This window comes from Melitaea cinxia, chromosome 12 (assembly GCF_905220565.1).
Source record: "Melitaea cinxia chromosome 12, ilMelCinx1.1, whole genome shotgun sequence".
In the NCBI taxonomy this organism is placed as follows: Eukaryota; Metazoa; Arthropoda; class Insecta; order Lepidoptera; family Nymphalidae; genus Melitaea; species Melitaea cinxia.
Genome location: NC_059405.1, coordinates 2,745,072 through 2,758,846, shown reverse-complemented (window position 1 = coordinate 2,758,846; position 13,775 = coordinate 2,745,072). Strand labels below are relative to the sequence as shown.

At 34.0% G+C, this 13,775-nt stretch overlaps 2 protein-coding genes across 2 annotated transcripts in view; one reads left to right on the top strand and one right to left on the bottom strand.

Moving 5' to 3' along the window:
• Window positions 1–13,775, bottom strand: part of LOC123658155 (myosin-9-like) — a 177,755-nt gene that overhangs the window by 147,058 nt on the left and 16,922 nt on the right. The window contains exons 3-4 of the mRNA XM_045593595.1: window positions 9,817–9,930; window positions 8,996–9,073 (exon numbers count right to left, since the gene is read on the bottom strand). Of these exons, the coding sequence (XP_045449551.1) occupies window positions 8,996–9,073; window positions 9,817–9,930 (192 nt within the window). The remainder of the gene's footprint in view (window positions 1–8,995; window positions 9,074–9,816; window positions 9,931–13,775) is intronic.
• LOC123658156 lies at window positions 11,793–13,771 on the top strand. Its single transcript, XM_045593596.1, has 2 exons — window positions 11,793–13,043; window positions 13,116–13,771. The coding sequence occupies exons 1-2, from the start codon at window positions 11,793–11,795 to the stop codon at window positions 13,761–13,763; spliced, it is 1,899 nt and encodes a 632-aa protein (XP_045449552.1). The 3' UTR covers window positions 13,764–13,771.

Genomic DNA, 13,775 nt, shown 5'->3' with positions numbered 1-13,775 from the left:
CTGGCTTTGTCGCACCGAAGACGCTGCTACCCGTCTTCGGCCTGTGTGTTTCAAAGCCAGCGGTTAGATGGTTATCCCGCCATCGGTCGGCTTCTTAAGTTCCGGGGTGGTAGTGGAACCTTGTTATCCCTTAGTCGCCTCTTACGACACCCACGGGAAGAGAGGGGGTGGCTATATTCTTTGGTGCCGTAGCCACACAGCATTGTATGATTAGTTGTGTGGTTTTGTTTTTAAAACTAACAAGAACTTGTAAATGCTTATTTGGAACAAACGCAATAAACTAATACATTGAACATGCTTTATTATACATGATTATCTATTTACACTATATGTTCTAAATAATAAAATAAATATAAATAAAGTCTTACATAAATAACGACTCTTTTATCGAAATCAAGCCCACTGGGGTTTGTATTTTGCTTAAAAATACTACAACATAAATACATGAGTAATTTTAATAAGCCCAACATATTATGAGATATTATATATATATATATATATATGAGTATTTTAAATAAGCGCAGTGTGTACACATACATTTTAAATAACATATGCTATACTGACTCACTAACCTACTATACAAGTTTATAAATTAAAGAAAGTAATTAATTTACATTTCGACTCTCTTAGTAAGCCTAGATTTAAAATAAAAAGACGCTATCTGTACTATAATCTCGCATATATTTACTACTAAATATGCACCGTGATTTCACCCGCGTAATTTTCTATCCCATGGAAACGTAACAAAAAGTAGCATATCTGTTATTATCGTTCAGCTATTTAGGTATGTACCAAGTTTCATCACAATCAGTTCAATGCGTAACCATCCAAAATCACAAACTTTTGATTAAATTGAGATGCAGACTTTAACGCCCGGTTCCTATATTCAAAAACAATTATTTTTACTATGGAATATATATATTGAAATTTCGTTGCCATTTCACACATTACTATTTTTTTTTCATCAAAAACAATTGCAAAAATGGCCCGTTATTCTATTCGCAATCTTTACCATAAGATCAATCGAGTAGTAATGCTGACGATTTTTCCTTACACCTCGATCACTGCCACAATATTAACCTGCTCTCAAAACGAACGACTTCAGTTGAAAAACAAGACATTGCTACCGACCACAGTGTACAAATAAAAATACTTTTGTAACAACTTATACTGTAAAGTTATTGTGTGTGTGTGAGATAATTGAAAAAAAGTTTGATTGTAATTGCAAGTTACTCGTAACAGTTAAAAGAAATAAATTAATAACATATAAATGATTTTATGTACTCGTACCTTTTATTCAAAGTAATCGATATTTGTCAAAAAAGTGAAACAAATATGGAAAATAGTGTTGCGGTTAAAAAAACCCTAGCCGTCTTTTGTGGTAGGTGGGTCAAAATTTCAATATTTCATTTCAATCGTTTTGTGTTCTATTTTTAAACGTTCGTGAGCAAAACAATTTGTCTTATAAATATAGGAAACGTGCTTGTTTCGATAAAAAAAGAATGGTAGGACGATAAAATAAATATTAACGTGTACAATAAATCAGTCTATTATTTAATACCTTTTTGAAACTTGAAGTATTAATAGTTTTTAGCACTTCTAATTATAAGTGAGGTGGTCGGTTTAATTTTTTGTAAGTTTCGTTTTAAAATAAATAGATTATAATTGTTGAGAACTTCGTATGAAACACTTGACATGTGTTACTTTGTGGAAGTGTTGTTACTATTACAACTTTTTTTAATGCCTTCTAAATGTATCCATTCTGAATATGAAAAAAGTACGAATTTAACAAATATTGTGATATTTGTTGTGACTGTCGACTGTGTGTTACGAATGTAGATTAACAAAATAATAAATATTTGCTTAAAAAACTAGTTAAAAAAGTGTTCTCAAAAACTATATAAACAAATATGAATCCCCGAAATTTATGTACACGCATACATACGAGTATCTTTCAAACGACTGTACTAAATCGGACAATTTTCGTGATTGTTATTATTAATACAATGTTTGTAAAAAACATAGCGGTACGAATTTCGTCTGGTCAGCAATTTTGCATAATTCATCAACAGAATTTAAATGGATTTAGTCTAATTTCTAGATTATTCAAGTCGTAGTATATTAGTCAGCGCCGAATGTAGGTAATGTTTAGAATAAATAGTGACTCAATAGTAAGTATACCGCACCGGTAAAATATCGATCTATTAAAAAACTTTTCTAAAATGAAAACCGGTATTTACGGTAAAATTGTAATATTGAACACTCTACATTAATACATATTTATGAGGTACCTACGTATTTTTTCAGTTTATGTTTGTGAAGTCAGTAACATAGAAAAGAAATCGCTTCACTCTACAGATTAAAAATACAAAAAATAAATAGCTAAAAGCTAAAGGAAATACTAGATTAATTGCTATTTCTCTTATATAATATTTCTCTGTGGTCTGTAATGCGCTTATAACGGCATACCTATATCATCTGAAAGAAGAAAGATCTCTTTCTTGTTTCTTTTTAACCGACTTCCAAAAAAGGAGGAGGTTCTCAATTCGATTGTATTTTTTTTTTTTATGTATGTTACATCAGAACTTTTGACTCAGTGGAGCGATTTCGACAAATTTTCTTTTAATCGAAAGGTGGTGTGTGCCAATTGGTCCCATTTAAATTTATTTGAGATCTAACAACCACTTTTCGAGCTATATCTAATAATGCGTTTTTACTTGACGCTTTTTTCGTCGACCTACGTTGTATTATACCGCATAACTTTCTACTGGATGTACGGATTTTGATAATTCTTTTTTTGTTGGAAAGGAGATATCCCAAGTTAAGTACCATGATAAGGAAACCAGGATCTGATGATGGGATCTTAGAGAAATCGAGGGAAACTCTTGAAAATCCGCAATAACTTTTTACTAGGTGTACCGATTTTGATAATTCTGTTTTTGTTGGAAAGAATTTATCCCTAGTTTAGTATCATGATAGGGAAAGCAGGATCTGATGATGGGATCCCAGAGAAATCGAGGGAACTTCTTGAAAATCCGCAATAACTTTTGTTAGGTGTACCGATTTTAATGATTTTTAATTTAATCGAAAGCCGAAGTTTATCATGTGGTCACATTTAAATTTCATCGAGATCTGATAACTACTTTTTGAGTAATCTTTGATAATGCGTTGTTACTTGACTATTTTTTCGTCGATCTGCGTTGTATTACTCGTCGATGTAATTGAAGTCGGTTTTTTTTTTCGTTTGCGAGCAAACACAATTATTAATTGATAAATTAAAAAAAATCTGAAACGATTTTGAAAATTCATTTCCGTGTAGAATGTTACATTGTCACTGACAAGGAGAGGGCGCGAGGTGTGAAACGTATTTTGAGATGAGACTTTGTGTAGATGTAGTATTCCATTACGGTATATACCCTTTTAAATATTTTCATCGAATAGTCAGTACTGTTGTAACTGACATAAGCTACAATTTACACGAGAAAAGGAAATAGTTAAAATCGTGTAACCTATGTGGGGAAGCCGTGAGTAGAAAGCTAGTTTTATTTATTTATAAATTTTCCAAATGAAATCTGTCTGTGATCAAATCTGTGACAAGTACCAGGATAGTAGACATCAACAGGAGTCGCACGTGATTGCAAATCAGATAACAATGAAATTAATTACCTTTGAATGGAATGTGTGATTAATGTAGCACGACGGCTATTACTTCTACATACATACATGTGGCTGCAATAACCCAACTATTCTGGCGTAGTTTTATTGCTTACTAGCTCTTGCATGGAAATTTTGAAGTATAGAAGCAGTGAATAACAGGATAAAAATTAGCCTGTTTGTCTCTAACCACTGTTTGTTAACAATTAGGTTAGCAAAAAAAATTACGGCCAACCTGTTGGTTACTGTAACCTGTAGACGCCTGCAATACGAAAAACATCGCAAGAGCGTTGTCGACCTTACCCCCAGACTTGCCCCGACCCTCCTTAGGAGCTCTCGTCGCCGCGATGTTTACACCGCAAATTTCATGATGTGTCCTACCTCAATGAAAGAACATTACAGAAGTAAAACAGAAACTAACTTGCATAGATTCCTACGTGTTATATCTACTTAAATTTTAATTTATCATCATAAAGTTTTTTTGACTGCAATACATAACATTTTCATATATCATAGATATAATGTTAACAAATTCATAAAATTTCATAAAATTCATACAACGTAAATAATGAACCAGAATACTATAATAAAGCTTTATGCAATTCTATTCAAAATAAATTAATAATTATTATAAAATAATAAATAATATTAAAATCTATTGAATATTTATAATTAAAAATACATCACATAAAATTTGTCATAAAAAAATCATTCAATGATAATAATAAAAATATATTTACATTTATCATTTTTATTATTTTTTTAAGTATACTCAAACGATATTATAAAACAGTATTACAATTATCAAAGTAAACAAAACAACGTATAATTAAATATACACGTATTATTTTTTTCTAAGGAACACTTTAAAAAAGATTTTAAAAAATTGGTTTTATAATTGTTTTAAATGGCTCGGAACAAGCCGCATTCTCCCGTAATGTCTGTCCCGAGGCGATTTCACATGATTTACAAATTCCTTACGAATCATCTTCCTGTCTTATTTTTGAGCTCCGAACATCTCAAGTTAGGGAACTTAATTATTATTATTATTGTTATTTCTCTTCATTTATAGTAATGTAAAACAGCCGTGAGAAAATATGCTATTATTAGTTTAATTAGTCAAAAATTTGTATATCGTATAACTCAAAAAGTCAATCATTTGCAGTTTTATGTATAATAAATACAAATAGCTTTCTAAAACGAAACAGTTTTGTTTACTTCAACAAGAACAAACAAAAATTTCTTTGTAAACTTTAAAAAACAAATAACTCGTGTGTAATTTTTTGACGAAAATCATTTGAACATACATAGGTACAGATTAAAAAATACATTAGATTAATATATTTACCACAAGTCGATTATGTTTTTTTTTTTAATTAAACATATACTATTAGATTAAAACACATACGTACACATATTGAAAAAAATAGATTTTTACTAGAAATTCAAACTTCGTTTCTTTTAATTTTTCGAATCTTCAAAAGAAATATTGCTTCGACAATAGACTTGTAATATAAAAAAAAGTAGAAAGTACCCACTTTAAATAAGTATTAAAACGATATTGAAAACCATAATCGCTGCGGGACTTTCTTTAAGATTTACATGGATCTCGTATTATGGGAAGCCATGTTGACTGCGGTTACTTGGTGTAAGTTGCTTGAGAGCAACTGATTCAATGGTGCGGTAAGTAAAATATCATCATCATTATCATTACAGCCTATACAGTCCACTGCTGGACATAGGCCTCCACAAGTTTACGTCAAAAATAACGTGAACTCATGTGTTTTGCCCATAGTCACCACGCTGGGCAGGCGGGTTGGTGACCGCAGTACTGGCTTTGTCGCACCAAAGACGCTGCTGCCCGTCTTCGGCCTGTGTATTTCAAAGCCAGCAGTTGGATGGTTATCCCGCCATCGGTCGGCTTCTTAAGTTCCAAGATGGTTGTGGAACCTTGTTATCCCTTAGTCGCCTCTTACGACACCCACGGGAAGAAAGGGGGTGGCTAAATTCTTTAGTGCCGTAGCCACACAGCACAGCAGCAGTTACATCGACAAGTAATATTCAATTCAGAGTAAAAAATCTCTCTCTCTTTCTTACAGAGGATCCACGAAAGAATTTATTAATCCTGGCGGTCCTAATGAGGATACTGGAAAATTGTTATTGAATTATTGCATTGTCATCGGTACTTGATACGTGTGCAAAGTTTCAAATTAATCAAACTTCTGGAAATTTGTAAAAATTATGCTCAAAGATTCCATTACATACATACATACAACCTAAGCTAATAAAGCGTGGTAAATAAAAAATAGTCGAGTAAAAATGCGTAATCAAACATTACTTAAAAAGTAGTCATCAAATCTCGATCAACAGGGTACACCTAGTGAAAAGTTATGCGGTACATATAATATAACGTAACGTGAAGAAAAATACTCAAGTAAATACGCATTATTAGATATAACTCGAAAAGTACTTGTTAGGTCTTAATCAAATTTAAATTAAACCATATTACATGCATCACGCCGCGTTGGCGCAACGGTTACAGCCGTGGATTGTATCAGTTGCGCTGGCGGTTGCGGGTTCGATCCCCGCACATGACAAACATTTGTATTGGCCATACAGGTGTTTGCCGTGGTCTGGGTGTTTGTGCAGTGTTTGTGCAGTCCTTGTGGATCTCCCCACCGTGCCTCGGAGAGCACGTTGAGCCGTCGGTCCCGGTTGTTATCATGTACACCTGATAGCGATCGTTACTCATAGTAGGGAATATATCCGCCAACCCGCATTGGAGCAGCGTGGTGGATTAAGCTCTGATCCTTTTCCTACATGGGGAAAGTAGACGTAACATGCATCACCTTTCGATTAAAAAGAAATCATCGAAATCAGTCCAGCCGTATCGTTTTTTGGAAGTCGTACAATACTCGTTTAAAAAAAGGAGTATTGTACTTAATACTTATCTGATAATAACGTGGATAATAACAATCAAAACTAGTATTATTTTTACTTAACAGTGGGTTATTTTTTGCAATTGGTTTTATATATACAAAATTTTAGTGCTAAAGTATTTTTAAAACTAATTTAGTTTTCGGAAAGTACTGGTACTTTACTGTTCATGTTGCTAGTTACGACTTACGAACTACAAGTTTAAGACACAAGTCACTTTAAGTACCTAATCAAATTGAAACAAGGTTTCAATCTAAGCTATCCAATTACGTGTGTGAAGTGTTCGCCTGCACTAAAAAAACCAGTGATCTGAACACTTAATTTAACTTTAACAATAAGTAGTCTTTTAAAACTATATAATCGAGTGAAATACTAGTTTTACGACGAAATAACGTCTTCTTTTAAAGTGCAAAATATCTATTGAATATAACTTATTACATCTATACATCAAATAAATATGTAAAGTGGAGTGTCTGTTTGCAATATTAAAATAACGGCTTTTTACTAAATGCATATGGATGTATACGGTACATATACCAAAATAACATTTTTTTTTTTAATTTTTGTCTGTCTGTCTGTTTATTCCGGTTAATCTTTAAAATCGCTGGGCCGATTTTTAAGGGACTTTCACTAGCAGATAGCTGTTGTAATAAGGAATAACTTAGGCTACTTTTATTTTAGAAATTTTATTTATTTTATAACTCTGCGAACTGAACAATAACTATTTTTTTTTAAATACCACGCGGGCGAAGTCGCGGACACAGCTAGTATAATATAAACCTAAAAAGATATTAGGGGTGAAATGTCTCTGGCTTCGAGGCTAAAGACACCAGACCAGTGCAGATAGCTTTTGAAACTAAAAAAAAAAATTATAGTAGGATCACACGCATTGTCAAAGACATTAAAAGAGTCTGTATTAATAATTAATAGATATATTAACTGAGGTAGGGCACAGCAGGAATTTCCTGCTCAAAATGCGATGCCTCTGGTGTTGCTGGTGTCTATAAGCTACGGTAATCTCTTACCATAAGGTGAGCCGCTTGTTTTCCGACCTAGTGATATAAAAAAAAAAGATAAAGCTTATTATTCGGTGCAGGATTACATTTAGTCGATAAAGATGCGTGGACTAATTATGTACTAAAACACAGTTTATATATTATTTTTCAAAAGAGTAACTGCGGAGTTTCTTGCCGATTCTTCTCTGCAGAATCTACATTCCAAACCGGTGGTAGCTTTACTTTAAAAAAAAATAATAATTTATTTTTAAAGTTTTAGTTTGTAAATGACAATTCGAAAGTATTCTTGAGGCCTATTTGAATATAGCTGTTTTTGATTTTGATTTTGTAAAAGAAAGAGAATACAACGAAAATGAAAGTAAAAATATATCACGGGCGATCTGAGGTCGGAAAGTTGTAGGAAGAGGAGGAGTAGGTAGAGGGTTTAAAGTGTAAAAAAACAGTTTATCTCGATTTCGGGCTAAACTACAAGTTCCATGGAAAAAAGCTCAATGGCAAATTCGTGGGTAGTAAAAAGATCAACAAATTTTGTATTTACACTTTTTTCACATAACCTCAAAATTCATGTGAAAAATTCAAAAAACCAACTTTTTTGATTTTTATTTTTATCTATACAACTTTTTTTTTTAATTTGGCGATAACTCACCTTTTTATGTTCCAAACACACTATAATTTTTTTTTAATTTATGTTTTCACCTTTGACCTTTTATTTATGGTTTCAGCTTTGACCTCAAGGTAAATGTTTTGCGTTCTGCCTGAGTTAACATTCGGAGCCGAGACGTGAATAATGACGAAGGGATTGGTCCACAAACTTAAAGTCGCTCAACGTGCAACGGAATGGACTATGTTTGGGGTTTCTCTCAAAGATAGTTAGAAATGAGACTATCCGCGAGAGAAGGAAAGTAACCGACATAGCCCACAGAATTAGCAAGTTGAAGTGGCAGTGGGCTGGTCATCTGTGTCGCAGGACCGATAGCCGTTGAAGTAGACGGGTCCTAGAGTGGAGACCGCGTCTTGGTAAACGCAGTGTGGGACGTCCTCCGGCCCGTTGGAACGACGATCTACGTAAGATTGCCAGTGTAGGCTGAGAATTGCGGAAAACCGGAATGTCTGGCATGAACTTGGGGAGCCCTATGTCCAGCAGTGGTCTGCAATAGGCTTAACTGATTGACTGGCTGACTGACAACCAAAGTACACTATGACTATGGACGGGATTATTGAAGTAAAACTTCTTTTACGTTTAAGTTTTACTTAGCGTAGCACACTCGTTTTTCACAATAAAAAAAAAAAATCTCTTATTTAGCATAAGTAAAGTACTACACTACAAATTTAGTATTTTTTCGAAGTCATTTAATACATAGGTAATATAAATGCTATACAACACTAACCTGTTCATTAGACGCCGCTTTCGCCGCCTCCCTCTTCAGCTGTATAATCACCCGCTCCTTCGATTTGATTTCCTCCAGCTGAAAAAAATATATTCTTAAAAAATGTAATCAAACTTAGCTGTCATCCTTACAGTTTTTACATATAAATTTATGTATTAATTGCAATTGTAGCTTATTTCTATCTTTACTTGTAAAAAAAGTAATGAAATTAATAAATAGAAACTACGTATTCTTGAATTAGAAAAATAAAATAAAAATATGAACAATAATTTTTGACGAGCGATTTAGCGGATTTGTAACATTGCTATAATTTTTTTTTCAGGAGTAACATATAGTAGGATTAATTTTGATAAATTTTGTTTGAACCTTTTAGACATCGCTCTGTTATAGTGGTGCGTGCACCGTATGGGCGCTCACACACCAGCGATTGAGGGTTCGATTCCCGCTCGGAATTTATAATTGTATGTGTTAAATATTTCTTTCCGGTCCAGTTATCTGTCCTTGTAGGTGTTCACACCGTACCTCGGAGAGCACGTTAAGCACTCGGTCCCAGTTGTTATCATAGATTCCTGATAGCGATCGTTACTCACAGTATGGAACATATCTGCCAACCAGCAGTGGGACAGCGTAGTGGATTAACCTCAAATCCTCCTCCTAAAGGGGGAAAGAGGCCTGTGCTCAGCAATGGGGTGTTACTGAATCGAAGATACCTTCGATAAGGCATTAGGAAACTTAAAAAAAATCGACTAGAATTTGTTCTCAAGATTAATTAGATGAATAAAATCGTGATTAAAACGAAAGTAAAAAAAAAAAAAAGTGACCAGTTTGTGCCACTGCGCGCGCGCATCCCTGCTCGCGGCCAGCTCGAGCGCGTTGTGCTTCGCGACTTGCGCTCGCAGCTCGGCCGCGCGGGCGCACTCCGCCGCCTGCGCTACCTGCAATACGAACGACACAACGTTAACAGTAATAATACTTTCAATACTTTTTAAAGCTTAACTTTTAACGCACGCTTGACTTGCGGAGTAAGATGGTGAACATTTTTTGAATATCATATCAAAAATTGACCGCTCCAGCGGGATTCGAACCCGCGTCTCCGACTGACCGTGTCGGCGCTCTAGCCAATTAAGCTATGGAACGATGTACCCGCCAGAGCGAAATTTTTGATATGATGATTTTTATTTTCGGTTTAAGCGAACCGTGGCGCCGTCTATAGTGAGTTCTTTTACAGAGACCCGTAACTATTCAAAGTTTCATATTACAATGAAAATCTTTGACAGGAGACGACACCATGCTATTCTTAATATGTACGATTTTATTTTTGTCCATTTTTTGCCCGTGTCTCCGACTGACCGTGTTCGAATCCCGCTGGAGCGGTCAATTTTTGATATGATATTCAAAAAATGTTTAGAATCCCTGATGTGTGGGTAAACACAACAATAAAATCGTACATATTAAGATGGTGAATGCGTGACGAGAGCGTTAAGAAAAAATTTGGGCGAGGCGAACGGAAGTTGAGAGGGAGATATAAGCTAATGAAGACAGAAAGTTGTACTTGAACCGCGTGGTCTAAAGCACACTCGTTTTTTATACAGTTAGGTCGGTAAACAAGCTTTAAACCGCCTATTGGTTAGCAGTTATTGTTGCTTATGACGCCTGCAACACGTTCCAGGAACATTGTGAGCGTGTTGCCGACCCTATACCCAATCTCTCCCAGGAGCTTTGGCCACCTTACTTACCACGGGAACACAACAGTACTTTCCTCGGTCGGGCTGCTCCAGATTTAGAGCAGGATATTTCCTGTTTTTTTTTTTCGATAAGGTAATCGTATAATAAAATAATAAACAGCTAGATGGATTTTTACAAAACAGCTAAAAACCTTCGCAAAAAACTCGCTTTCAAGTAAGAAGAAACGAATCGAAATCGGTCCATCCGTTTGAAAACTACGATGCCACAAATAGACATTGGCTTCAAATATATAACCCCGTAATTCTGCGTTATATGATAAAGACATACCTATCTAATCCATAGAAAACCGGTTGTAAATTATTATCACGCCTCTATTCAGAATCTGGAAACTGGAGCAACGTAAAAAATCAAATAATTTAAATTATAGCTCCTCTAGAACAACCAAATGTTTTAAAGAAATAAAACTAGAAAAAAATAACGTAAATATCTAAAATCTACCGCTATGAGGAAAGAATGGGGGTAGATAGGAAACTGGAATTTATATGACTAGTTTCTTGTTGTTCGTTTTTGACATCATTTATATGGATTAAAGAGCGTAATCCACTAAGATTTACCTACACAACTATGAAATAAATAATTTTAAGATATACATACAAGCATTTATAATTATATATGCTAGCATAGTTACAATATTCTACAAGTAACACTCCATAAAAACATTTGTCACTTCCTACATGAAAGTAAATGAGTCACTATTACTTTTTACACAACAAGATAAACGATTGAAATTAAATAGTACCTGTAATATACAGCTAAATATTATTATTACATGGAACATCATAGAAGCAGACATGTTTTTCTAAGGTAGAGTGCTATCACCGTCGAAATCCGATCACATATTAATTGACAAGTCAGTTTTAGAAAATGTCGTTATAAACGCAATTTGATGATGCTAATATTTTCTTTGCACAATAATTGACGGCGTATAAACACAATATTCGCCTGATGATATTCTGCTAATGATTCTTTACACCCTTTTTATACCTTCACTGACCTAAAACTCGCCAGTATACTTCTGCCTCTGATAGTCCACGGTTCGAATCAAATCAAAATGATTCGCATCGTTTTCGCATTGGCCTTTGTAAATTCTTGTCTATGTTACAATCATTCCAGTGTGCTCTACAATGAAATTTTTGACTATCATAAAGAGACATTCCTAAAATCCGAGTTTGCATATCAGTTCGCTATGAAAATTTTCAATGCCTTTAGACAGTGGTATTTCACTATTACATTTTGTGATTTCACTTATTTCGAAAATCGAATTTTGAAATACATTGAAAACTATGACTACGGCTACGCAGTCATTCTTTTGAACGGATGCCAAAGTCTTAATAATTCCAGAGTAAAACCAAAACTAGACAAACACGGCGAGACTGCTTACATTATCACTTCTAGTGATTTAACCCTCGACGACAGTGAATATGCAATAGAAGCTTTGACAAGAACAGGAGTATTCAAACCGCGATCCACTGTTATATTTGTAATAAACGTGCCCAAGCAAGTGGATTATTATTTTTATTATTCAATGGAGAGACATTTTCAACTGATGTGGAATAGAAGCATAACTAACTCCATAGTAGTTGTATGGTCAGATCAACTTAGGTTATACGCTTACAACCATTTCAAAAAAGAAATAAAGGATGTAACTGATGTAAAAGACATCAGCAAATATCTGTCTCAAATATACAAAGATCTCTACGGACATAAATTAAGATTGGGTGTGTTTAGAAAAATCTACACGTCAGATAGAACTGGGCCGGTGGAATGTGCCACAGTACTATCTAAAACGATAATAAAGCTACTTAATGCAACTTGTAAGCCTCTTGTTCCGAGAGATGGTAGCACAGTTGGAGACATATTGGATAACGGAACTGCAACAGGAGTAACTGCTGATCTATTAGATGGGTATGCTGATTTAGAATTAAATTCACGTATTTTAATGAATTCTTATTATGGTTATATCGATACAACTTATCCACTGATGCAAGATGAACTGTGTTTTTTAGTAGAAAAGGCACATAAGCAATCAACGTTTATGACTGTATTCCAACGAATATCAATGGATGTATTAATGCTATGTGTTATTACAGTTACAACTTTATTTGTAATAACTGTAATTACTCGTAAAATAGAAACAAAAGTTTGGACAATGATTGATAATAGCTCTACTACGGATACAATCACTGATTTAATAAAGTGTCTATTAAGACAAACAGTAGACTTCAAATTTACTGGTCCATTGTTTCGGTGGCTAGTATTTTTAACTATGGCATATTCTCTGATTATCGATTGTGCTATCGATGTAAGTATATACTCTAATAATGTATCTGATAAAACAAATATTCAATTACTGAACTACCTTTTTGTATTTCAGGGCATTATCGTGTCGTCTATAACATATCCAAGATTCAAAACAGATATTAACAGTTTGTCTGATGTACTTGATAGAAATTTAACTATTGGCGTCCATAACAGATATTTAAAAATATTCAAACCAAGTTTGACCGAAGAGAATAGAGAACGTGTTTTAAAAAGAATTGAATTAGTCAACGATCGGAAAATTAAAAACATAATCGATAACAGGCAATTTCAATATGCTTTGTTATTAAGGAAATTTGATGCTGAGTACATTACTCGTAAGCCTTCAAACTACCTGAACGGCAGACCGCTTTTCCATACAACGACTGAATGTGCAGTACCTTGTTTCATCGTTTTCGGTCTGCATTATGGAAGTCCATACCTACCGAGATTAAATGAAATCTTCGGTCGCTTAAGTCAAGCTGGAATATTACAACTTTGGTTTGACTCTGATGACTACACTCTTTTTCAATCGCGCAATAAACGACTTTTCCGTGCAGATAATAAAGAAAAAAAACCTTTGAAGACAGAAAATGTTAAAGAAATTTTTATCGTATGGTCGATAGGTCTCTTAGTAGGCGCGATCGTTTTTATCGCTGAAATTATTATGTATTATATAAATAAAGTATCACGAAAATTGTTGTTAATTAAACAAAATAAATAAAAATTATAGAAA

Coding starts and splice junctions, on each gene's coding strand:
- LOC123658156 (XM_045593596.1), top strand. CDS start 11,793: ATGATTCGCATCGTTTTCGCATTGGCCTTTGTAAATTCTTGTCTATGT. Junction 13,044..13,115: donor TTATCGATTGTGCTATCGAT/GTAAGTATATAC, acceptor TTTGTATTTCAG/GGCATTATCGTGTCGTCTAT.